Source organism: Ascaphus truei, chromosome 2 (assembly GCF_040206685.1).
Source record: "Ascaphus truei isolate aAscTru1 chromosome 2, aAscTru1.hap1, whole genome shotgun sequence".
In the NCBI taxonomy this organism is placed as follows: Eukaryota; Metazoa; Chordata; class Amphibia; order Anura; family Ascaphidae; genus Ascaphus; species Ascaphus truei.
The window spans coordinates 55815065-55842451 of NC_134484.1; the positions used below are offsets into that span (position 1 = coordinate 55815065).

General features: G+C 41.7%; 1 protein-coding gene across 4 annotated transcripts in view; it reads right to left on the reverse strand.

Annotated features, from left to right (window-relative positions):
• Positions 1-27387, reverse strand: part of PKHD1L1 (PKHD1 like 1) — a 210357-nt gene that overhangs the window by 10051 nt on the left and 172919 nt on the right. For all 4 annotated transcript variants that reach the window (XM_075582424.1, XM_075582423.1, XM_075582425.1 and 1 more), the window contains 7 exons: positions 22999-23115; positions 20215-20380; positions 14954-15186; positions 13386-13553; positions 8335-8492; positions 6974-7109; positions 628-966 (listed from right to left, as the gene is read on the reverse strand). In XM_075582424.1, the coding sequence (XP_075438539.1) occupies positions 628-966; positions 6974-7109; positions 8335-8492; positions 13386-13553; positions 14954-15186; positions 20215-20380; positions 22999-23115 (1317 nt within the window). The remainder of the gene's footprint in view (positions 1-627; positions 967-6973; positions 7110-8334; positions 8493-13385; positions 13554-14953; positions 15187-20214; positions 20381-22998; positions 23116-27387) is intronic.

Below are 27387 nucleotides of genomic sequence, written 5' to 3' on the forward strand. Positions count from 1 at the left end.
TTTCATTTGTTGATAACTCTTATATAGGAATTGATGTTGGTTTTAAAAATAAATAAAGGATGTGTGTGTTTTTTTTAAAGGATTTTATAGGGCAGTATAGATGTTTAGTGTTCTCATATATTGCTATTAGGAGGATGTGATTTTGTTTTATAATGTTATCATTAAAGTGGTACTATATGCCTCAGGCTCCAAACACATAGATTGTAAGCTCTTCTGAGCAGGGACCGCGTCTAACAATCCTATGTGCTTCGTACCGTGCACTTTACTGTAATTGTGATGCGCCCTGAGTCCCGTTGGGAGAAAAGCGCTATATGAAATAAAGTTAGTATTATATATTTAAAAAACATTGAGGCATATGTGACAGCTGTGGTAAAGACCAGTACTTTCAGTAGGGAGGAAGTAGTGATGAGCATTTTTAAGGCCATGGGTATAAACACTTGAACATCTCCTTTTTCACTAATTTAGATATAGTCTGATGCTCCCAAGTCACAACAAATCGTCTTAAATATATGGAAGCGAAAACAACTAGGAATATGAAAACTGACACATGAATTAGAAATGTACTTCCTGGTAAACAATATCTTCTATCCTGCCCACCCGGTGTGAGATGCATGAATGTGGACTTGCCTGTGGTGTTGCTGTTTCTCAGTAGAGACGGTGGATCGGCAATTTGCACGGAAACACTAATTCCTGTGGACCTCTTCCTGCGACTTCCTTCTGCCACTATTTTTGTAATGCGAATTTTGTTCGCCGGGATCTTCAGGAAAAGTGCAAGGTTTCTAATGAGGCTGTCACCATAGAACTCATCCACTGTCATAGCAGGTATGTTAAAGGCAATGACAATCAAAGAAGAAGAGTGAATTTCAACTGGGGTTGATCCTCTGAGCAAGACATGCAGCATGTGGTAGTTGCTATCAAAGTAGTTTTCTCCGGAAACCATGGAGTCGAATTTCGGAATGTACTCCCCTGGTCGGCGAAAAACAATAAAACGAATTAATGCGATATTTTACAAACCATGAGTGCACAAAATATAGATGCGCTATATAACAGGCAGCAATATTCAATACCTGTCAATTACCGTTACACTTATTTATGAAGAGAACAGGCATTACAGATTTCAACGTTTTCTCATTTCTGATTCATTTAGAATTTTTGCCATTCAACATTTTAATTTAGTAGTGCCACTTAATTGGCAGATTATATTTAAAACGTCAGTGACAGTGGACAACAGCATGAAGGCATCTCAGTCACGGGCGGACAAATTCCAGCAGCAACCATACTTTTGAGATATCAAGTTTGACATGTGCAGCCTTAGGATGAGATTTTAGTCCCATGTTGATGCAGGAAGGGAGTTGCAGTGGGAAATAGTTGAACTCTTAATTCATGTACCCCAAAGAAATTTGTAACAACACTGTCACTGTCTCATAAGGGATGTTTTCATTTTCTACTGTATGTGAGAATCTGTAAGTGCCACGGCTACGGCACAAAGCTCAAGTTAAATCAATACTTAAAAACGGGAACGGACATTATTTTCCCTGAGGTTAAAGCAGCAGTCCAAGCTGCCGTTTATTTTATTTCCCTTTAATACCGTATGTGCACCAATACAATCCACGCAATGAAAAGTAATTAGCTAAGTTGCCAATCGATCCGTTCTCCTGTGATCGGTCAAACACAAAAACCTGGCGCTCCTCCCAAAAAGGCTGTGCATGTTTTTGGCCGGGATAGCTTGTCCTCGCGGACGCTGCCCCTTGGTCATACAGGGATGTCTTAGTTGGTCGTGCGCCGCCGTAAATTTTTTGAGGGCGCCTTTTTTTAAATTGGTGCCAGCGGTTAGATTGTTGGGGTGCACGTTTAGCGGTTGTGTGGGCCGTTTCTGGCTGCGTGGGTGTAGGCGGTTAATGCTCGTGGGGCAGCAGTTGGAAGTTAAGATATTATTATGGTATTTAAAATGTACTGTCATCACCCTCCCATTTGTTTGTTTCAGTTTAGTTGTTAATCTTAAAGTTTTATTTTAAATTTAATTTATGATTGTATAATTTTTTATTGTGTTCAATCTCTGTGTATATATACAATATATACACACACACAATCTTTTTATATATTTAAATATAACAGAAAAAAAAATATATAGATGTAGCCCTGTTTCCTAGTAAATACAGTACGCTACCAATGCAGTGTAACCTGTTGGCTCGCAGGGCCTGAGCCTCCGCCACGGAGAGCCTGGGGCATGCGTAGGAATATTCATAACCTCTTACTTGGTGCAGCGCCTCCACCTGCGACGGCTCCCTCCAGAGGGGGAGTGGTTCCTCGCAGGACAATTATATATCAATCCACACACAGCATGTAAAACAACCAATGACTTTACTAGCGCAACCGTAATTATGCATATGATCAACAGGTGTCCCTCCCTAGAGGAGACACTAACTACTGCGTCTCGCAGGACACTACCCCCTTCACCGGGTGATCCCACCCCGTGTCCAATACCCACATTCAGTGTTCCCCCACCCTCAAGTGAGATATGTGTGTGAGACTGCACAGCCACTATGTCCTGATATAGATATGTGGTATAGTTGGTGTACTTGATGATGTTACCTGCCGGGCACTCCGGTGCCCGGGCCTGCCAAGGAACTTCACAAAGGATCAGACGACGGTTGAATACTGGGACTACCTTCCGGGGCGATCCCACCTGGTCGGCTGCTGCTGCGGCACCAGAGGTCTGAGCCCAAACCTCTGGCCAGATAATGCAACTGTCTCTGTAATTATGATTCTCCAATGCACAGTAAAGGGGAACTGTAACCTAACTGGGGCCGGTCCCTACATCCACTCCACTCTACGGGACTCAGGGCCTAACTGGGCCAGGTTATATGGCCTAGTGTAGGGGCTGTTGGCCTCCCTACACATAGAGCTCCTTCTCCTTCCTCCTCCCACTCGGCTCTGACAAGCGTGCTCCCCTGCGCAACCTCTAACCTTCCTCCCTGTAACGGGAGTAATCCCTGTTCAAGTAATGTGCCTTTAATCTAGCAGTATGGTGGTTAACTGCTGGTAGTCAATTAATAAACACCACCTGCCTGATTTAGATTGCTTACAAAAGCCTGTCTGTTGAGACAGGAAGTGACTCCTTAGCTCACTTGTGAGCTGACCTTTGGAGACAGAGCAGGGGTTCTTGAGTCTCCCAGGAGAGACTGACCAAGAGAACACAGATCTCTGGAGCTGACCATGTCTTGAGCTCTGCCAGAAGACACAGCAGAGCTGATTTCAAGACACAGGGAAAACTACTAAACCTGAAGCTGACACACCCTGAGGGAAGGGAGCTGAACCAGGAACTGAGAAGATTTTCCCTCCAAGAAACAGATAAGACTTTCATTCTTAAGAGACTTCTTATATCTGCTTATTTCATGCTATGTGTTTGGGGCTGGGAGAAATACTTGACTAAGGGAGATGTGAATTAATTGCATAGTGTTTCACTAGAAATACTCCCAAGTGAATAGAAGCTTTGTTCCCCCCCCCCCCCTGTGTTTGGATGGATTTTCTGATGAAAAGGAAAAGGCACAATAAAGCCTTATTATAATTTCACTTTATAAAAGTCTCCAATTGTGTACCTCTGTGAACGTCCGTCTACACTCCCGATATCCTGGCCGCCCTATAGGCTCCCTGGCGTCACCTGGTTTCGCTATGCCTGCTGGGACTCGTAGTCCCGTGCGCTCCACCCTATAGGAGCCGCTCCTCTTTCGAGGGCTTGGCAACCTCTGGCCGCGCATGCGCGACCTCTGCTCCATCGCCCCCTCTATGGCCCGCTGGGCTTGCGCGAGCACCCAACATGGCGGCGCCCTGATTGCTCGAATACTGCGGAGCCTCCGGTACGTCGGAGCGCTCCCTGCACTCGCTGCAACCTTTCCTGCGCATACAGCGATAGGGGTGAGTCTGTGGAGCCTGGCTACATAGAATTTGTTGGCTGTCACAACTTTATTTCATGGTTTTGTAGTAATTAAAGTTTTTGTGTGATACATCTAAGCTCTTGCTGACAGGCAGATATGTATTTATCATTGGTTACCTTATGGCCGGAAGGCTAAGTGTAGTTTATAATTGATTATTAAAAATGAATGTTACATTAATAAAGATGTGGCCTTTACCACCATTTACATATAATACGGTTTGGTCACATTATTTATTTAGTTTAAAGGACATTGCAAATTATTAGTGAGATTCTACATTTTGAATCCTAAATCTAATAAGGCCTTGTACATAGGAGGCACGCGATCCCTGACCTGTGTTATCTGGAGGAGGGGACGCCGTGAGGAGTCGTGTCGGAGGCATGCCCGTGATATCACGTGAGCGGTTTGCCCTCATTGGCTGAACCTCTCACGTGACCCGGTCGTTATGCGACAAAATCAAATTATTTTGTCACGTGAAAAAAAACGACCGCCCCATCGCTCTTATGCATGCGCCTACTATGGCCGTACTCATTGAGGTACGGCCTTTTGTTCTCGGCGCACACACCGACGCGCTAAGTATGGACGCGGCCTAACAAAGGAGTTATTTTGCTGCATCTTTTGATCGAACAATGTTTAAGCCTGCTAACACTGTCATGGTAAATACCATTATCGCAGGTACCTACAGTATACTAAATGAATAATATTTCTTATTGTCCAATGGACTAAACTTAGTAAAATATTTGAAAGTGCTCAAAGGGTTAAATGAAAGAAGCATATTTCTATCTGTGATTGAGGGTAATTAAAACTGGCAAAAGCCAGAAACAAGGTTCCCTTAGCATTATGAAGGCAACTGTGAGTTCACAAGTTTTTAGAGCAGGGGTGCGCAAACTGGGGGGAGCAAGATTTTCTATGGGGGGGCGCGGCGGTTACAGAGGCTCCGCGCTCTTCCCCACTGCATTTGAATTAAATGCCAGGGGAGGTGTGAGGCCTGTGTAACTCCCTGACCTACTCTGCCGGCTCTTCAGCGACGCGTCGCCAAATGACGCTGCGGGGGTCACATGACGTGACATCACGGCGTAATTTGATGCTGGGTCCTTGGAGGTGGAGTGGCGTGAGCGCTGTGGCTGCCAGGTGGGGGTTGGGGGGGGTTCAGCGCTGGAACTTTGCGCACCCCTGTATTAGGGAAAAGTAATAAAATATGCACATGCGTAATCTCTGCCAGTCACAGATACTCACCACCTCTTCAGTAGAGAGTGAAGTTTAGACTGTCACTGAGATGTTTTTTTACCTTGTTACTAGATGTTGCCCGTTTATTTTACCCAGCAGCATACTCCACAAAGGTGTGGAATGATAGTGTTATTAATATATTCCGTCATAGGGGTAGGTTTGAGCTCATCTAATTCCGTCTTGTTAAATATATATATACACGTATGCAAAAACAACGGCTGTTATATTTACCATTAGCATAGTCTTAATGTCACATTATTGTAGCATAACGTGGCGTTCTCTGCCAATAACGTGACCCTAAATACTGTGCATTACTCCTATTGCATTACTCCTATTCAGACCCCGAAAAAGGTGTTTATCCCATGATGAGAAATAGAAGAAAGGGGAGGGAAATAATGCATGTAAGTAACTCATGCCTAACCTGAGGCACCTATCCAGCCCCGGTAACAGCTGTATTTCAGGGTCTGGATGTTAAGATCGGACTAAACTAACATAACATTGTCACGCTTTAACCTTAGCACACTTTTGTGGATATGTCCTGTTATTGTAAAACCTTATTTGCATGTAATTATCACTAACGGCTGTTATAGGTAACGCAATGCTGTTTATGGCACCAAACATGGCTTAACATGACGTTATTTTTTTTTTTTTTATTTCTAAAATGTTTTACCAGGAAGTGCCACTATGTCACTTGATAAAGACCACTATTGTCAAAACGTTGTGTTGGCTCAATAAATGAGTTTGGATATTCTAAATCCGCTGTGCCCTGTGTTCCTTTTATCATTTACCCAGGACTGATTACAGGCTTTCGTTTAAGCACTGGAGCACCGGTAATTGTATCACTTTTTGTTCATATTTTGAGGTGTGCAGCATTTATCTCATTTTACCAGGAAGTAATACATTGAGAGTTACCTCTCGTTTTCAAGTATGTCCTGGGCATAGATTTATAATGAAAATACATGGCTACATTAAAGAAACAGAGGTAATACATTCAATTTACAGACATTTCATGGTTAGTTAGACATAATATGATTATGGGCATGTGTAACAGTTACAGACAAGATTAACATGTAAGATAGCTGAATTCTTGAAATGACAACAGTGGGCAGTTTTGAGAGTCTCTGGTAGGCTGTTCTAGTCATGAGGCCTTTGTTAGGCTTAGCAGGATGATACGTTTTGTAATGTCACATTAAGTCAGCAGAGCTTGGTAGATATGGGCTGAAGATGCTAGCCTTACAGATGCTTTATAACTTTACATATACCAATCAGAAAAACTCGAAGTTTTTTGACCTCATCTACTATGTAACTATGTAACGAAAAAGGTCCCATAGGATAAAATGAGATTTTGCTTTGATCAACACGGTGCAATTTTTTTTTTTTTGCTCCAGTGTAGCCACATTTTTGCAGCCGGGAGACATAACACCTAATTCACATAGCTGTAAAACATTGATATATTTCTGTTTTTAAAAAAATGCGATGGCTTATTTAAGTCAGTGGAGCTTTCCATGCAGTAACACCGAATCGGCTCTAATGCACTTTATGGTGAAAGCATTTGGCACAGATGTAGCAGGCGTTGTCAGTCGGTGCAATAATGTTAGCCCCACGCTCGGCTAATTCATTTTCAATGGTGTCTGGTCCTGCTGTCGTGTTGTGTGTATGTCCCACTGCAATGGCTGCTGCGTCATGCTATGTGTAAGAATATCAGTAATGAATAGATGCATTTTCATAATGCAGAATAAAACCTACATCTTTTTAAACAAATGTCCTGTTTTGTTTTTTTGTTTTTTACGACAAAAGAAAATATGGCTTCATACCTTCATAAGATGGGGGCTTTAATGTGAAGTCTTTATTCCTTCTATCCCATTGTGCATTATTTGGGCTTATAAATACATTGTTGACATATACATCCAGGCGCTGAGGAGATGAGAAATAAATTGCAGCACGGACGACCTGCAGAAACAGTCACAGGAAAATAATATATTTGTCATGAATATATAATTGCAGAAAATACCATTTCATGTCATGATTAAACAGTGATTTGTATTAAAAAGCCTCTCGTCATCCAATTTTTACAGCAGAAAATATTGTTTTAACTATTTTTAAAATACAACAGACTTTTTTCAACCATATTTAATAAATGTAGATCTTTTTTTTTTTAAATCAGACACATTACCACAACCTTTTAGAGTCACTTAAATGCACTAATCCACAAACCTCCACCCTGCACTTATCTTATCGTACTGCAACCCAGCGTTAATAGTTATTGACTTGACAGCAGTAAACAATGGTTTGCAGTGTGATAACTCATATTGGAGTGTAGTGCATCTTTCCCGAATACATGGTTACCAACTGGTTAACAATAATGTGTAACCGTCTATTTGTAAAATATTTTGTTAAAAGGAAGTACAAAAATATTCATATATTAGAATTGCCAGAGAGACACAATGTTACTGAGCATACTCCTACTTGGATTATAAAAGCTATTATCTAAGTATGGTATGTTCTTATTGTGATGGGAACATTTCATCACAAATATATGTCTGTTGTTTGAAATTCAAAAATTGTTTTATACTGAAATGATTTGGATGGATTCTTAATGCATCGCCAGTGAAATGTGTTAACACATATGTGTTCTTTCTATCACTAAATCATACATTATATATTTCATACAGTTACATGTAAAGGTAGGAATTGCACATAATGTGATGTAGTGCTAAAGCACATAAGAGGTTAATACTGCATGAGTCAGACATTTAAGTGTGTGTGTGTATATATATCACACTTGGTTAAGTTATACATACATACTGTATACACACATATATATATATATACACACACACACCTAGACTTCAAATCTCCTGGATTATTTCCCACAGATCCCTTTAGACTAATCCACTGAAATTGTATGGACTGATTTCATATATTGACTCTATACAACACATATATTTCTGTCACACATACGAAATATTAGTTATACGTAGAGTTTACTCACCATCAATTTTTAATTATTATATTTACTCAAAATAAGATTCAAGCGCCGACATCTTTTTTCGTGTGTGCACATAAAGGCCAATACGGCAGTGAACAGTTTATAACCTGCTGCTTCACATAGTTAATACACAAATAAATTGCTGCAGATTGATATCATTTAGTGTCAGCTGGTTTGATGTCTTACTTTTGTGTTGTCAGCATTCAGGAGCATGAGCCGAAGATTCTGAGGGCTGACGCTAGTGAAAAAGATGTCGTACGACTTATTTGTTGCCACAATAGCGTTAAACAGTGATACTCTCCTCTGACATGTATATCCAGAACACCAGCCATGGTCTTGGGGACCTATGGTAGAATCAATGCATTAATCATGTTAGGGAAATCTTAACAGACTACAAATTCTATACATTGTCTATTTGTGCATATGGTTAACTTTCCTCCCCTTTGTATATTGGTAACAATGGGCCATTAATAGTAGTAATGCACAAAGTAGTTAGTAAAAAAAGGTGAAAAAAATCAGGGAATACAACTACAGGAATGTGCCGGTAAGAGCACTGGAAACATTTTTCAATGTTACCCATTTTTTAATGGTAGCTTTGAGTCCAATCTTTTTAAATTATTAAATCTTGGATTTGTCAACCTGCTTTTTAAACTGAAAACCACTACATATCCCAGAATGCATTGTGAAGGATGTTAAAAAGATCTATGTACCGTAGCTAGAAATTGTTCTCAGTACAGTAGTCATCGGCGGGACTTTTGTGCACGTTTGGGAAGTTGACACATTTTGGACATTCACAGTTTGTGAAAAAGTTGCAAAGATAGGAAACTTTACCAGAAAAAGGCAACCATCATTATTTTAGAGCACCTTTGACCACCAACTATGCTGAAAAATGCCTCTGATTAATTCCTCATTTAAATGTATTCACCTGAGTTTACTAAAAGTTCACTAAAGGCTGTTAAGTCAGCCATGATGATTGGCGTTCAAAAATAATAATCGAAAGCATAATATTTTTGTCTTTTTTCCTTGCTCCGGTAAGTTATTGGTCAAGGAGGGGGTTGGAGATTTGACCAGTGGTTAGGCTTCTAGTTACGCCACTCCGGCTAAGCTAGGTTCCAAACTAGTTGACCTGGCTATGCCCCTGCTATGAAAATACGAAGATAAAAAACAAAAGAAGAAAACTGATAGACATTCAAGCATCAGAGGATCACTTCATGCTGATGATAGCTCTTCATAGTACCAGGATGGCACTGGATAAAGATAAAATAGCAGCAATCCACATTCCAGAGGTCTTGAATAACATGTGAAGGTTTAATGTAGGATCAACGGTTCAGTCCTTCCTTGGACCTCTGTCAAGATACATTGAATAGAAAAGTTGCAACTTATAGACACACACACACACTCCCAGCTGATGCAGTGTAGCAGGGAGATTTTGGTGCCCAAAAAATTGTGTGGTTGTTAAGCAACCAAATCAAACAGGTGATTTTGTGAATAGTATGTTGACTACTAATCTAGTTTTTAATGTAATAAACTGTGTAACAACAAATACAGTACAGTAGTGAATTAGAAAGCGGTCTATTGTAAGTAATGAAAAGAATATAATTCCCCCTACTGTTTCAATTTTAAGACAGTATGGAAGAATTTGCGGATATAGCAGGAGCCAACCTTGAATATGCAGAGATGGTATACTACACGGATATTGACATTGCAAAAATACTCTTTAGAAATACCATTCAAGATGTAGCTGGAGTTTCTAAACCAGAAGATTTATATCATGAACGTTTGAAATTCAAAACGAGACAAATAGACCTTTTATTGCATAGAACCACTCTGTTTGCCTATCACAGGGATAAAAGGATTCCTAGATGCTTTAGAGTCAGAAGTGTGCCCGCCATAGGTAGAACTGATCCTGCGTTTTGTCGCAGGGGGTGTATTTTGTTTAAAAGTTCACTTGATTTGTTGGTTCTTGTAATCGATCAAGATTAAAACAGATAACACAAGTTTTGAGTCAGCCAACATGAATATTATTACCACTGACAAAACACAGGATTGGCACTCTAAGCGACAGACCAACATTACCGAATATAAGGATGACTTGATTAAATTAAAAAAAGAGAAACTTTTAAAAGTAATAACCGACTATAAGCAGCATTGGTTCTACCGCTAGCTACAAGGTAATGTTGAGACTTATCCCAGACGTCCTTTGAGACGCAGGCCTTTAACCTGCTTTGAGGCTATCAATCCGTCGTCAGGTAGCGAGACGAACTTTACTTTCGCTAGAGTTTTGAGTGATACATGCAGTGACACTAGGAGGCAACCACAGACTCACGTTACATGGAGAAGTAGAAAAAGAGCTCACATCAGTTGAGGGGGGCTCTCAAAAAAAGCACTCCAGAAACATCGCTAATATATAACTTATCTAGTCTTGCGTTAACATCAGAGGAAACTAGTCTTCTGTACAAAGGTTTATCCTTTGTCCCTATGATTAATCCTCATGCTTTCCATACTAATACATAACTATTTTAAATGAATTGTACATTGAAGTTAAAAGAATTATTTTGCAACTCTACAGGTTACATTAGTAAAACTGACCTCTCCTTTGAAGAGCAAATGAACAAGCATAGATCTAATATTCAGACTGATTTTACAACGCAAAAATCTGATAAACCGGTGAACAAACACTTTTTGGAAAAGGGTCAACAGCTTTCCACATTGAACTATATGATTATTGATCATGTACCCTTACCATCCAGAGGAGGTGATGTCAAGAAATTATTGCGACAGAGCGAGGCCAAATGGACATTCACACTTTACACAGTTGCACCTCGTGGACTGAACGAGGACCTCAATCTTGGGTGCTACTTTTGAGCTTTCTTAATGTTTCAACCTTGGATTGATCTGACAACTGTGTTTATCTGTCCGACTTAAATTCAGACAGTTTTATGCAACAAATATGGGTTGAATGATCACCGCTGGATGAGTTTATTGTTATTGTTGTAACCCTTATGTGCTGGTTTTATATTGGTCATCTTTGTACATGTGTTATGTTGTTGGCACCGGATGAATATGAACAATTTGAGACAAGCATTTATGGTATCCCTGTATTTTAGGCTGTGACACAATCTCCCACCTAGAGGCCATTACCAGTGTCAGATGAATACTAAGGTACTGTCCATCTACAGAATCAGCACACAGAGAAGATCTGAAAATCTAGGTCATGAATCTACAACCCCTACACAATATGAAAATTCCAGGAGCTGGTGCTGGACGCCAGCGAGTTGGCTCTCTCGGAGCACCAGAGAACAGGATGAAGATCGAGGTTCCCCTGTCCGCGCTCATCTATGTCCGTTGATGTTTTCTCACATGTACGTGAGCAGTACTTGTTTTTATTTGGTGATTAATACAATTTTCTTATTCAGGTTTTTTTTCCAGGTTCCCCCGTAAGGGGATTACTGGACATTGGACACTTATACCCAAGTTCTTATGGACTGAGCCCAATGGTATATTGTTTATATAATGATGCGCAGAACACGCCCCCTGTGGCGTGTTCCTTCCTTACCTGTTTAACTTCTGATCGCCGCCCTCTAGCTGCGAGTCAAGATCCTGTGTCTTTAAGTATCCTGAAGCAAACTACGCCATCTTGCTTCCTGGCAAACCCTGCCCTCTTCCTCCCGACAGGAAGTAAGCCTCTCTCTGACTTCCTCATTCCTTACAGCTGCTGCTGCTACCTTCAAATAGCACTCAGTGGCTACCTGTCTGGGTTCCTGCAAGTACTACCATTGCATTCTGTTCCTGCCTGGACCTCCTTGGGATCTTTACTCATCTCCTTTGGATTCCGGAAGACTGGGACAATCACTCATTTACTACTGAGTTTAGTTTACCGTTGGGTAGTGTAGGACCTGCTAAGTAGGGTTTACCTTGACGTGGTAGCAGGCTTACAATACTTTGGCCAAAGCATTCAACTAAACAACCCTTATTTGTAATTAGTACCGCTGCACTCTACAGTTATTGGCACTATGCCTTTTAAGGAGACTGGACGTCCTCCAGGATGCACTCCACTATTGTGACCTACTGGCACTCTGTCCTAAAGGAGGCTGGACGTCCTCCAGGATGCACTCCACTATTGTTACCTTGTGCGTTGGAACCTATCCTCCCTTGCTCCTCATCAGTGGCACACCCCACACCCCGTGGCGGTGCCTGAGAACGCGCGCAACCCCGCTCTGCTGCCAGAGCATGCGCGCACATGCAGCTGGGCCAGTCATGTCTCTGAGCTTGGCTCCGTGCTTCCGGACGCGACGCGAATTCTCCTGCGTGCGGCCCGCTCACGTGACTACGTGCGCTGATCCCCAGCTGCGCGGCATTTCACTCCCTTTCGTGTGTCCTGCGGATTCCCCACCTCGCTATCGGGTCCATTCCCTTCCCCAAGCTTGTGCGCGGGAGCACAAGCTTAAAAGTTTATACATTTCCCTAATTCATCAGTTTAGTAGAGCATGGTTCAATTGTGGTTTCTGTTTATTCAACCACATTGGTTTAGACGTGTTTCTTTTATATTTATTACCCAAGGGTATACACTGATAAATGTGCTTTTCTAACAATGTTATAGACTGCCCATTTATCTTCTACATTTTCCCTGTAAAAACATCACCCCAATTTATTCCTTGTAGATTATTCCTCAGTTTATTAAACTCTGCCTTTCTAAAATTTAAAGTCTTTGTTGAACCCATTTAATATGTTTTTTGGTCATTTATTTCACATGAGATCATTTTATGATCACTGTTTCCCAAATGTTCCTGGACTTCAATATTTGTTATTACTTCTATAGTAAGTAATAGTATATAGTAAATTATCATCGTTATACTTCTGTATTTTTCCTCACCTATTGTCGGTAGCCTCAAGTAAGTAGGCGTTATTTTGTAACAATAGCTCAATATTGGCGGTGGCCAGACTTTAGTGAAATAGTATTTGAATGAATGATTAATTTTGCAAAAATTACTTATTTACATGCATATGCCACCTTAAAAATCCTGGGTTCTGCTTCACTGCTGACAGTATGCCTTTTGTAAATAGGTTGGGTATCTGAACTCATCAAGCTTTAGTGAATCTAGGCCATAAGTTATTGGCACTGGCATTTAAAATAAATAAATAAATAAATAAATATATTTATTTTTTTTAAACATTACATCAGTTATAACCACAATGTAATATCAGATGACAATAGAAAGTTGTATTTATGTACTTACCATTAATAAGGTCAATGTAACCATCACCCAGCACGGCAACTGGGGAAAGTCGCCTTGTCTCGGAGTCAGGATCAAGGCTCTCAATAACTAGCATCTCATAATTTAATCCTGTGCATTTGTAGCTCTCCCATTGTGATATATAAGAACATGTAGAATCTCTGATGATCCCTTAAACACAGCATACACACAAAAAAAGTGTTACTAAATATTGAATGTGTATGTTAGCAGGATTATTTTAATACATTGTTCACACAGATATTTGTCGTATCAATTCGTCTATGAATTTTATTTGTCTACCTAATACTAACACATTTGCTGTCAGAGTGATCAGTAGCCCCTCTTGAAAGGATTAAATATGTACTGTTTACCTAATCAAAACGCTACGAGTTTGCAGATCTACAATTTGAAGATTTGTTTTACTTCATTTTTTTTGTCGCTGATGTAGCCTAGTGCCCCTGGCTATACCCTTTTCTTTGGCCCTAACATTACAAGTCCTGATAGGAACAGGCAGTGTTGGGGTTAAACATTTGCACAGATGCCTAGCATGTGAATTGCAGACTGGATAGTATACAATGTTATCCTATCCGGGTGCAGGCCTAACGGCAGTTGGAGTGTCATGCCTGGGAGGGTACTGACTGTATCACATGCAGATGGTGTGATGCCTGTCAGTACCTGGACCTGCTCTGTTATGGGGCCGGGTTAGAAACCCCTCCCCAGGTATAAAAGCTGGCACTCCACTGAATTGTGGGTGTTCTGTCCCCTCCCTCTGTGGAGTGGGAGCGATTCCACTTTGCCATCAGGAGTTAAGGGGGTTAAGGATGGACCCTTGGGCCTAATCCAGGGAAGATGGAGGAGAATGGAATGGCTATGAAGATCTTAATAAATAAGTACCATCATTCGTGTGTGTTTATGGAGAAGGAGGGCTTGTGGGGAGAACTCCTGTCCCTGGCAGGAGCCCTATAAGATGAAGGCACTGCACTGGAAGATCTGAGCTAAGAACCTGTCCTGTTGAACCTACCCTATAACATCTGCGAAGCTCTCAGTCTGGTGTGAGCCAACAGGTATGCACCACCACACCAGTAACATGTGGCACTAATCCCAGAACAGTAGATCTCCCTTGGGGGGAAAGGGGAGGAGGGGAGGAAGGTAGATAAGGGTGCTACACTTAGATACTGTACAGAGAAAAAGAACCCCATTAAAATGTTGTTATCTTACCTCTCCTACCCTATTGCACCTACCACCAATTCGCCAATTTAGGGATTTGGGATATTATGGATTGTGTTTATGAGATGGTCTGATCTAGGTTTTTAGTAGCAGGGTTATATTCAGTGGTTTATTTGATTTTTGCATTTTCTACATTAGTAAATGTCACAAAATGTGTAATATATATATATATATATATATATATATATATATATATATATATATATATATATACACACTGTGCATACGTGTGTTTGTATACAACGCTTTAAAACAGTTGGGGCTATTTTCTATATACCAGTACTGACCACATAATGCTGTAAAGAAACTTCCAATAGCAAAGTGATTTATAATGCGCTCCATACCTTTGTTTGGAGCCACTTCTGAGACAGGAATTCGGCTGCCATTAAGTCGTGTGAGCATCACCGTAGGAATACGATAATCTCCAAGACCGTGTCTTTTATCGCCGCCCCACTGGTACTCTGATTGTGGTATCACGGCACCACGACTCCCAAGAAAAGAGCCATCAAGATCTTTTAAAAGTGATTTCTTCTTGGCATCACAGTCCATGTCCACACAATCAGATGGGTTCACTTTCCTATAACAGAAAGCATTCATTATGGAAAGTGACAAATATGCTGAATTAGGCCGCGTTAGACACCAGCATGCATTATCTACACACAACGGTCACTATCAAAGATGCAACACACACATCTATAAGAAGACCACAGATATCTCCACAGATCAGTAAGAGACAAGAAGATCTGTAGTACACAGGTAAACCCCTTTGATACAACAGGTAAAGCTCTGATAAAACTGTCAGAGATGAACACCTCGGGATGCTTACGAAGCCCTTCATCAAACAGGGACATTCACCTAAAGAAATTGACAGGATTATAGTACAGACTACAACAATTCCAAGGAGATCAGGGAATCCCCAAAGGGGAGGGAGAGAACAAAGCCCCTTATTCAGTGCACAACTACTGAGGAAAGGCACCGTTGTAAAAAGTTATTGCGCTGTTTACGAGAGGGTCTCAGCAGATATGAGGGAAATTAACAAATGCTGCATGATCAATTAGGCTAAGTATCTAGGAGGGCAGTGTGTAAAGATGTGTAACCTAAAATATTACTTTTAGTAGGTATACTATTAAAAAAGTTCACAAGGTGAAAGTAATTGCCCCATGATATTTAATAATAGTTAGTGAACAGAAAATGCATACATATAGAATTTCGGTTAGTCCGTCTGGGGAAACAGCAACTTGCTGTGGGGAAAAACAATCAATAATCCCTATGCACTATTTGCTAAGCTTCCAATGGTAAGGATTGGTCCTATCAATAAAGTTAATTGGCAACTACATGGAGTAGTGGGCCCTGGTCAGTCAGGAATAGGAGATAATGACAATCCTATGATAGTTTATTCTGCAGGACCCAACTGTAACCAATACAGCTGTTTAGCAATCAAGGCAAATAAACATATAGCTGTAACCGGGATAGAGTTTGAAAAATCCCTCTAGAAGTGCCTGGATAGTCCTGCTCAATGAGGGGTAGGTGACAAGGGAGAGACCTCTCTACAGTATCCTAGGTAGTAGTTGGTAGTAATAAAATAATGTCCTGATGAATCAGGTATAGGGATAAAAATGACCCTATATTTGGTGATACTAGTAATTGGGTTTAGAGGTTGGGACCTGGGAAGTAGGGGTAACAAAGTTCCCTGCATAGTATACCCTTATGACCCAAATTAATCTAATGTGCTATTTAGCAGCCAACAGTATATAACAGTCATACAAATAAATTGTTACTAGTAGGTCTAAAATGCTGTTTTGCAGCCAACCAATTGTTGTTGCACAGAATAGGGTCCAAGGGGTAGCGATAGGGATAACGAAGTCAGCAGTCAGTATTTATCAGGAGCCAAGTACCAGTAATCTGCTATGATCATAACTGCAGTCAGATAAAAAAAATTCAAGCAGCAGCGAGCAAAGAGCAGTGAGCAACAGCGGGTGCCACCAGGAAGTCTGGCGCTGACTAGTGATGTCAGCGCGTAACCTGATGCGCGCGTTTCGCATGACAAGCACGCTTCGTCAGGGGTTTGTGGAGATGTCTCCTTCAAGTTCCTAAAATACCCTCCAGCCACAGGGGCGGAGCAGCAACATAGATGTAGAATAGATGTTAACCTACACCGTGCCAGCAGCAATACTAAATCCATCGAAGAGGAGACAAAGAGATCTATAGCAGCATACATTAAAAATGTTAAAATGGTGAGTAGGAAAACTAAACACCCTGGTTAAAAACATATACCAAGGTGCCAACATGATATTATTAATGAACATATAGCGTTTACACAATAAAATGCTCCATAAGAAGAAAGGACATGATAGGGGAGGAGGACAGGTGGCTGAATAAGGCACACAGAAGTTTGGGGTACATAGCAGAATAAACTGTTATATGAATGGGGAAAATATAAAGCCCTCGTTCAGCCCATTGGGGGTCAGTGAATTAAGTTGGTATATCATCTGCACTCCCTCTATAGCAACCTCTTATCCCAGTACCCTTTACGGGGTTTGGGATATTTAGGACATTAGGAATCCCCATGTGCAGATCGATCACATGTTGCACCACAGGAGTATCAAGGCCATTTCTAATGAATCCTAGATGTTCTAGGACTCTCGTTTTTAGTAGTGTGTGGGTCTTACCCACATACTGTTTCCCACAGCTACATGAGATTAGATAGATCACTTCTGTGGTCAGGCTGCAGTTGATAAAGCCCCAAGTGTCGTACTAGTGTGTTTTGTTTGCATCAGTGAAGGTCTTTGTGGCAATCATACTGTTGCAGGCCTTCCACCTTCCACATGGGTAGGACCCAGTAGTTCTATTGGTTAGCCATGTTGTTTTGGGCGCTTCAGAATAATGGCTATTGACCAACCAGTCTTTCAGGTTAGTGGTCCTTCTACACACCCTAGTGGGATGTGGTCTCAGGACCTGCTGTAGGTCTGTGTCCTGCAGTAGCACATACCAGCATTTCTGAAAAATACTTGTCATGTTGGACCACTGATTATGATAAGAACCGTTAAATCTAATGACTTTCTGATTGATTGGTTCTTTCATTCTGCTATTGAGTAGCAAATTCCTAGGAGTGGAATCTCGGCTCCGGAATACCCATCCCTCTAACCAAAGGCATTGGCTAAATCCACAAACACGCTTCCTTCACACTTGCCAATTCTCCTCTGAACGATTATGGAGGAAATCTGACACTCATGCTCATCTTGTTTTAGCTTTGTTCTCTCCTTCGACCTTTTCCTTCCATTTCCCATGATTCCTCCTCCGCCTCAACACTTTGCCGGCCACTTATAAAGCAAGGTGGATGCTATCCACAATGAGATTCCTATTGTCCCCTCCCACTCCTCTCTGCCTCCTTCTTTCATCCTTGACTAATTTTCTCCTGCAACAGTGTTGAAAGTTTCTAAGCTGATTTTCTCTTCTCCCTTTTGATCCTATCCCCTCACACCTGATCAGAACTCTTACCCCTGTTGTAGTCCACACTCTTGCCCATATTTTCAATTCTTCCTTGTCTTCTGGTACTTTCCCCTCTTCCTTTAAGCATGTCGTGGTCACACTTATTCTCAAAAATACCCTATGACCTACGTGCCTTACTAACTACCACCCTGTATCCCTCCTGACTTTTGCCTCTAAACTGTTAGAATGTCTCGTGTTCTCCCATCCGAATACATTTTCTTAATTTCCATACCTTCCTGGACCCTTTACAATCTGGCTTTCATACAGCTCACTCAAAGACAGTGCTCACTAAAGTAGCCAATGATCTACATGAAGCAAAATCCAATGGTAATTTTTCCCTACTAATCCTACTTGATCTCTCTGCTACCTTTGATACTGTCGATTGCTCTCTGCTCCTTATATCTTGCTCATATTCTAAGCTCTATCTGTGTTTTCAATATATGACTCAGATCATACATTTTCGGTCTTTGTTGCTAACATGTCCTTGTCTTCTGTTGATATGTCTGTTGGTGTACCTCAGGGCTCTTTTCTGGGACCTATCCCTTTCACTTGGTGACCTCATCAACTCTTTTGGCCTTAGGTATCATCTCTATGGAAATGATACACAGATATATGTTTCCACCCCTAACCTCACACCTGCAATCCAGTTTCAAGTCTCTGCCTCCTGGCTATATCCTTGCGGATGGTGCTCTGCCGCCTTAAACTTAATTTGTCTAAAACTGAACACTTCATATTTTCCCCTAAACCTGGCCTAATATTTATTTTATCCATCACAGTAAATGTACTACCATCTATCCTGTTCCAAAAGCACATTGCCTAGTAGTGACATTTGACTCCTCCCTTTCCTTCTCCATTCACATTCACGGCATAGCTTAAATTTGTGCTTCTTCCGCCATAATATTGCCAAGATCCCCCCCTTTCCTCTGTCAATCTACTGCTAAAACTCTAATGCATGCACTTATCCTCTCCAGTCTCATTTACTGTAAAAGGCCTCCTTGCCTCACAACTTTTTCCTTTGCAATCTATCCAAAATTCTGCTGCTAGAATAATTTCACTTTCTCCCAAAATGTTGTTCCACATCTCCTCCTTAAATCTCTCTTGGTTTTCCCTCAAGTGTCAGGTTGTGTACAAAGTTCTCCTCCTTACATTCAAGGCTCTTCACTCATCTCTTTACCCATAACTGTCTCCTTTCCACCCCTTTCACCTCTACTGTTTTCTCGCCTTAAACCTTTTCCGTCACTGCCCCGTACCTGTGGAACTCCCTCAATTCAGTATATGCCAAACACATTCTCTACCCACCTTTAAGTAAAACTAAAAAAACCTCACCTCTTAAATTAAGTATTTCAATAGCCTAGACGTATAGTTACTCTCCCACACCCACAGTCGCTCCTACCAATCATAGCGGCCAAGAACTACCATCTCCTGCACTTATTCTCTACTTGCTGTCTCTAAGTCTCCCAACATACCAATTATTATACCACTTATTTCATTACAAATGTAATACACACATATTCCTACTCTGTTACATTACTATGTCCAGTATTTATATGTGTGAATGTTTCAGGCTCCTTTATTTCTGCCCATCCTGACTCCAGTTGGTCTCTACTTTAATTACATCTCAATTGCATATCTCCTCCCAATACCAAACTGTAAACCACCATGCCACAAATTGTATTATATCATCTTTCACTGTTTGTACCACATTCATAACTGAAGAAGAACCCAGAGGTTCGAAAACTTGTACACTGTTAACTATTGTTGGTCCAATAAAACCTCTTTTTTCCCACATCAAATTATTCAGCAGTGACCCAAATAATATATTTTAAAATTATAATAAATTTGGATCTAAGCCGAAGTGTATTTTGGTATTAAAATATAAAAGAGTATAGTATAGTGACAATTTACTATAAAAATATCAAATGCCAAAGGACTGATAGAGGTACATATACAATTTGATTCTGATTAAATGATTTAACATTTAAATATGTGACACTTGCTTTTTTTGTTTGCTGGCGTTGAGACCACTAGTATAGCATATTTATTATAAACACAGGATTTGATGTGGTTGCTGTTTTTTGTAGACGTGGTTAAATTCAAGTTATAATAAACAACTTACCCCACATCAGGTCTATGAATAAATATTTTTTGTTCTTCTGAGCTGTCAATGGTTTGTATCGTGGACACATGTATTGGATGCTGTAAGTCCTCATTTAGTGGGTTTGTCATGAACATCACATTGGTTTCTCCAGAACAAACACTCTTGAATCCCACAAATATTGTATCTTTAGAAAAAATACATTAAAAAAATACATTAGTTTAACCATGCTATAAAAGCTTGAACAGCATACCCGTCTAAAGAGGGAATTATGCAGTTGAAGTTGGCATGGCAAGTAAGGCCTAAACTCCCAGATATGAAAGATAATGAAAATGATCTCCCACTTTCTCCTGAGGCCAGATTGTATTAGACCTTCAAAGCATTCAGAAGGAAGGCATGAAAGCAAAAGGTGCTTATAATCACCGGAAGTTAAATACTAGCTGTCATTAAAACCTTAATCTGCCTACCTACAACTGCCGGACTTTCTCTAATGAAGCAGCACTGCAAGAACTGGAAGACGAACTTGAAAAGATTGAAAGGATATTGTTCACCTTACTGAAGTAAGACAAAAGATGATTGAGCTCAAATACAAACACCTACTACATTACAGAGGTACAAACAACTGAAGAATGAGTGGCGTAGGCTTCATTAACAAGAAATAGAGAAAAAAAAACATAGTGGAGTATAGAAGTTCATTATAAAGAGCCACAGAATCATCAATCAATTGATAGAGTTACAAACTTAAAATTATCCATTACCTAACATCAAGTCACACAGACAGTAAAGTGGAAGACAGCTATCATGAGGTCAACCTCAAGAACATTCTAGGAAATGTCAATGCAAAAATTGCTGCCCTACGAAGCATCGGTTTGTAAGTATGGTTACTGCAACAGGAATGAATGTGGAGACAGATTGGTAGAATTTGCAGAATGTGAAAACTTCTACTGTACATCAGGAATTCAAAATGCATGGAGAAAATTTAACAAACAATTATACAAAAAAAAAAGTATAAATTGTTGTTGAAAGCGTAGAAAAAAACCAGGAGTAATTGCTAACAAAACAGGCTAACAAAATATTGGATGACAAAGCAGTAACTGAGGAAACAAGAAAGAATCCCAAGATGCAAGAACAACAATTGTTTTGCAAATGTATACTGAAAGATGTAAAAAAAAAAAAATGCGATCCTGTGAAGAAGTTTAAAGAAGACAAAGCAGTGACATGATTTGCAAGAAGCAAATCAACTCACTCAAACAAGACAATGGATCAACATTAAAATACTGGACACATCATAAAGAAAGTTGATGACTTCTATAAAAAATTGTACAAGAGCACAGGTAACATACTGTAGGACATACTTCAAGCAGCTGAACAGCGAGTAGAAAACACCACTGAGGCAGTAAAATCCATAAAAAATGGAGAGGCCCCAGCGGACGATGGAAGAATTACTGAAATCTTGAGCGTTAGGGAAAAAGTAGAGAAAGACTTTGCAGAGCTCTTTTCTCGCTTGAAGAAACTTAAAATTCCAGAACAGTGGAACAATGCCATATTTATCCTCGTCCATAAGAAAGGAGACAAAGAAGACCTCAAGAACTATAGATCAATCAGTCTCCTTCTAAGATTTGTACGAAGATACTGTACTCACTAATCAGCTGTCACAGACTTTGGACTTTGCCCAACCTACTGTAGAGAACAAACACGATTTCAAAGTGGATACAACACAATGGACCAAATCCAGGTTGCACAATAAGTGATTTAACAAATGAATGAAAATGACCTACCACTCATTTTCGGATTCACAGATTATGAAAAATAATTTGATTCTGTCTACACCTCAGTCAAAGTATTAAGACGACAGTGTTTATGAAGCGTATATTGAAGCATATATTGATATTATCAGTGACGTTTATGAGAATGCCACAACAACCATTCGATTACATAAAGATGTATCAGCTGCGGTATGTCAGAGAGACACTTTATCACCAAAGCTTTTCACAGCAACACTTAAAGAATTGTTTGAGACAGTAAATTGGGAATACAAAGGAATAATATCAACTGTAAATACGTGTCACCTGCAATTTGCAGATAACATTGCTATTTTTGCCACGAGTCCAGAAGACTGCCAGCAAAGAAAGATAGAAAAACAGGCCTCATATGAATATGCAAGACAAACATTATGTTCAATAAACGTGTCAACTACAAAAATATAAAAATAGATTGAAAAGAGCTAGCAGTTAAAAAACTGTCTACTTTCGCCAGCGGCTATCAACTGATGGGAACTTTATCAATGAAATGAGTAAGTTAATGGAGATGGGATGGAGTGTTCTTGGATGAAACAAGACCATCTTTCAAGGGAACTTTCTATTGTGCCTCAAGAGGGAAGTGTTTGTCTAGTGTATTCTGCCCGCATCCACATATAGATGGGACAATTGGACCCTAATTCAGAAGCTTCACGAAACTCAAAGAAGTATGGAGAGATGTATGCTGCGTATTACCCAAAGGGACAGGAAAAATGATGAATGGGTTAAGAAACAAACCAAAGTCCGTTAAATTAAAAGCAAGATAGGAGGGTGCAATGTGGAGAAGTGAGGATTGAAAGCACAGTACCTTGAAGATCATTGGGGAGGATTGACAAAAGCTGAAGATGATATAATAATCCAAAAGTTTAGCTTAGGCTTTATTTTGAGGAATTTTAATTACATAAGGGTGTGACATGTAAGAGATGCTTTGAAATGCTGGAAAGTAAAATGAACAGTTGCATAAATCATTTTCTGTTTTGGTCTTTCAAGTATTTGAATTAGGCTTTACCTTCCACAGTCATTAGACCACTAATTGAATTATAGCTCATCAACCCTGCATGAGGTTTTTTTGGTGCACCGTTCTGGGCAGAAGCAAACGTCGGCCAGCAGATTCCGCTTCTTCCACCTATAGCATAAATAAATGAATATAACATATACGTTTCCTTTGTGTCTATATCATAGTGTATTCATTTAAATCATACCACAGTACTAATTATACTTAAGTAATACATGTGCAAGTATTCTTGTCTGGCAGTTTTAAAAGTTACAACACCGGGGAGTCCCTGTAGGTCTGAGCACCCTTGGGGTCAGTGTAACTTTGTTTGGCCCCTGGGGACCCACTGAATCTCATAGAAGTTAATAGAAACAATGGTATGTTTATTACCTTCCAACGACATTTCATATCTAAAACACAATTGAACCGTGCTCTACTGAACTGATATATGGGGAATTAGTAATTGTATAACTGACGTGCTCAGGTTGTTTGAACTAGGGTATGTAAGTCCAATGTCCAGTAACCCCCCAGGAGGGGGAACCCTTGAAATATTTGAAAAGAAGAAAACAGACCAGCACAGCCTGTATAAGTACAGCTCAACCCCGTTATAGCGTGATCCGCTACAACGCGGATCGCTTATAACACGGTCTGAGTGTGGCTCCCGATTAAAAAATATCTCCAATATTTTTGCAAAATGGCCACCGCGCGAGGACTTACCCGGCACCTGCAGCTCTCTCCTCTTATCAGAGATACCCATACTCTGCAACAGATGTGACCATCACTCACATTTGGCCGTGTGAGTGTTTGTTTTTATGATCAATTCCATTACTCCATCTCATCACCATAACTTGTTTTATGATTTACCATTAGCAGTCATCTGATACACTTCTCTCATTAATATAATTTTTTCCATGTGCGCTCGCTGTTATCTTGTGTACATCTACTATACTATCTGAGGATCCAAGGAAGGTCCTCCTACAGCTGAGCAGCAGGGACAGTTTGGGCCAGTATATTTTCCAATACTTTCGGCCACTCACTGCCGTTCACCTAAGTACTATATTATTGTGTATGTTTCACCTCATTGTACTGCACATTCAGGTAGCGCCCCAGTGTCTCCACTTTTTCAGCTCTCTCCTCTCCCTGCTTCATCAGGCTGCCCACGTGCACGGCACGCACATACACACCTCCCCCCTACACTAATAATTTTAGCATACCATGTAGGAATCTAACACATGACCCTTCATACACTGGTAGCGATTCTATACCTGCTACTGAAAGGCAGTACTGTGCAATACAAGTTAATTTTGATAATAGAGTAAATTACATCACACCATTCCTATGGATGTAGCAGATATAGAATCGCTACCAGTGTATGAAGGGTCATGGGTTCAACTCCTGCATGGTATGATACAATTATTATTTTAATTATAATGTAGCATTTATAAATAATTTTTTTTAGAATTTATTATAATAATAATAATTTATAAATTATACCATGCCATGCAGGAATTGAACCCATGAGCCTTCATACACTGGTAGCGATTCTCTACCTGCTACAGCGACCATGATTCCTGCATGGTATGCTAAAATTATTAGTGTAGGGGGGACGTGTGTGCACGTGTGCATGTGTGCGCGTGTGCGTGCCCGTTAGCAATAAAGCATTGAATGTTATAAAAAAAAAAATGTCCTCGCATGGCGGCCATTTCATAATCCCGGTTAACGCGATCCTTCTATAATGTGTACCCCGAGCACTGGGTTATAACGGGGTTCAGCTGTATTATCTATTACCACCAAATAAAAACAATATGACCAACTTACATGTGAGAAAACATTGACAGGCGTGGTAGAGTGCGGGTATGGGAACCTCAATGTTAAACAGGTTTCATCAGTGCTCTATGGGAGTCCGCTCATCAGTTCCTCCGGCGCTGGCATCCTGCACCAGATCCCGGAAGTTAGACAGTCTCGCGTGTCTTTGCGTCCGTCACTTTGCCGCCACTTTCAAAAAGCTTCACAGCTTTCCAGCTCCACACCTTCCTTCCGTGTCTGGCATCCGCCGTCGGAGGAGGTGGCTGGTTCACGGAGAGCACCGCCCAGAGACTTTCTATCTTCCGGGACCTGATGCGGGATGCCAGCGCCGGAGGGACTAACGAGTGGACTCCCCTAGAGCGCAGGTGAAACTTGTCTGTTTTCTTCTTTTCACATTTCATATCAGTGTAGCCAGGTCACCTTTTTCTCCCTGCGACCCCCCCGGGAACCTCTGTGGCCCGGAGCGATGTCGGGTGCTGCCGGAGGCAAGCGGCAGACCCGACGGCCATTCCGGAGGGTGGGGCCGAGGAGGGAGCAGCACGTCTTCCCTGCAGGTTGCCGGTTGCCGGGGACGCGATCGGGCCGTTGCTATGGCCGCGGTCGCGTCGCTAAGGTCCCGGCGGCTCGGTAATCCTGGCGGCGCCATTGCTCTGCGCGTTGCGCATGCGCAGAGGATATTAAGAGCCAGAGGCCCCCGAGCAGCTCGCGCATGCGCGGAGGGAACTTCAAGTCAAGGAAGAATCGCACGAGAGGTAGGGAGACAGTGAGGCGGCCTTTAGCTGTTCGCGCATGCGCAGGAAAGGCGCGCACGCGGTCCCTATGTGCTTTTAGGCTCCATGGGACTACAATTCCCATGGGGCATAGCGAGACAGGCACCAGGTGCCTGATAGGAGCCAATAGGGCTGTAGGACTGCCCTGGAGGGAGATAGATACATTTGGCGGGCTGGAGCTACGTGTCAGTCAGGAAGAAGCAGAGCAAGGAGGCAGACAAGGGAAGGAGGTAGGGTATGGGAGAGAGGGATCCCCTGTACTAGCCAGCACTCCCTTGGCCCAAGATAGCTCTAGTTATCCCATATAGTGAGTGTTGCCAGGGATGCCCTAGAGTAAGGGACCCTGTCACTCACGTTAGTCAGTTGTTAGTGGGCCTCGTTAGGGGTGTAGGCAGACGCTTAACCCCTTAGGCCCCAGATAGGCTCTCCCTCTCCAGTGTATGGTGTATGTAGGATTGGTTGCTGTGTGTTGTCGCTGCATGTGCTGGGCACAGTGCGTGCAGCGTGTGTGGATGTCTGCAGGCTGACGGTGTTAGCTGTGTGTCTGCTGCAGGCTGTTAGTATCTGGGAGTTAGTAGCTAGGTGTTAGGAGTAGCTATATGTTAGAGAGGATTAGGGACTTGCGTAGCTAGGGGGAGTGGGCAGGGTATTACTCTACAGGCCCTAGGAGATTTCCCCAAGCCACCCCAGGTTGCGGTTCATCAGGGACAGGCCCTAGGTTAGGGTTCCTGTCAAGTTAGGGATAGACAGGGATAGCGGCGGCTGCTGTTCCCGTGATTCGGTTGCTGTTACCGTGAAGCGGTGGGACCCTCGTTGGGGTTCCTGGAGAAGTACCTGGAAAAGATCAGACGGATGCATCGCACGTCTGACCCTTTGAGAAGAGTGTTGCAGGCCCGAGCATCGGAGTGCTCGGAAGGTATTTCTACACATGTGCACCAACAGGCCTAACAGATAATTTAGTGACTGCGCAGTCACCCACTACCTCCGTAGGAGTACGGGACATTGGGTGTGGGGGATTACAGGACACTGGGTGGGAACACCAGACATTGGGCTTGAGGTGATAAGGTTAACAGGTTATGATGTTAGGTAAATGTGATGATATTCTCCATGCATGTTAGTAAAGTCATATAGTTAATATACATGCTGTCTACGTGATTATTATTGTGATTGTCCTGCGAGGAACCACTCCCCCTCTGGTGGGAGCCATCGCAGGTGGAGGCGCTGTACCGAGAAGATGTTGTAAGTGATCACCCCTAGTATAATTACCCCAGGTTCCCCGTGGCGGAAGCTCAGCCCTCCTGTGAGCCAACAGGTAATGCACCACACCTATGGTAACACCGTATGTTCCTTGCACCCACATCAGATCTGCGATTGGGGGGGGGAATACCCGTTACATTTGGAGGCGCTGCTGAGATAGACCTGAGGTGCCCTGTTCCATTTTTTTTCTAAATTGTCCGATTCATATTTTTCATCATGTCGGTGCCGTCACAGCAAGACGTCAATGACTGGGCCTTAGCGCGGCAATTATCCCCAAGGCGCGTGTTTGTAGTGGCCGGAGTATCCAATGATACGGCCTTGTCCACAATGCGCGCACAAGTAAGAACTTGCCCGGAATTGGCCACTGCCCGGGTGACAGACTATAGGCTGGATACTGACGGCCGGGGGATTACCTATCTCCTGTTCACCGCGCGTGACATATGCTTAGAGACTGTTCCCCATGTATTAACCTTACCCGAGTCCTCCGCAGGGGACTGTCTCACGATCTATGCAAAAAGCTGCAGTGTAGTTAACAGAACTGAGACCAAAATGGAGGCTCCCTCACCCAGTA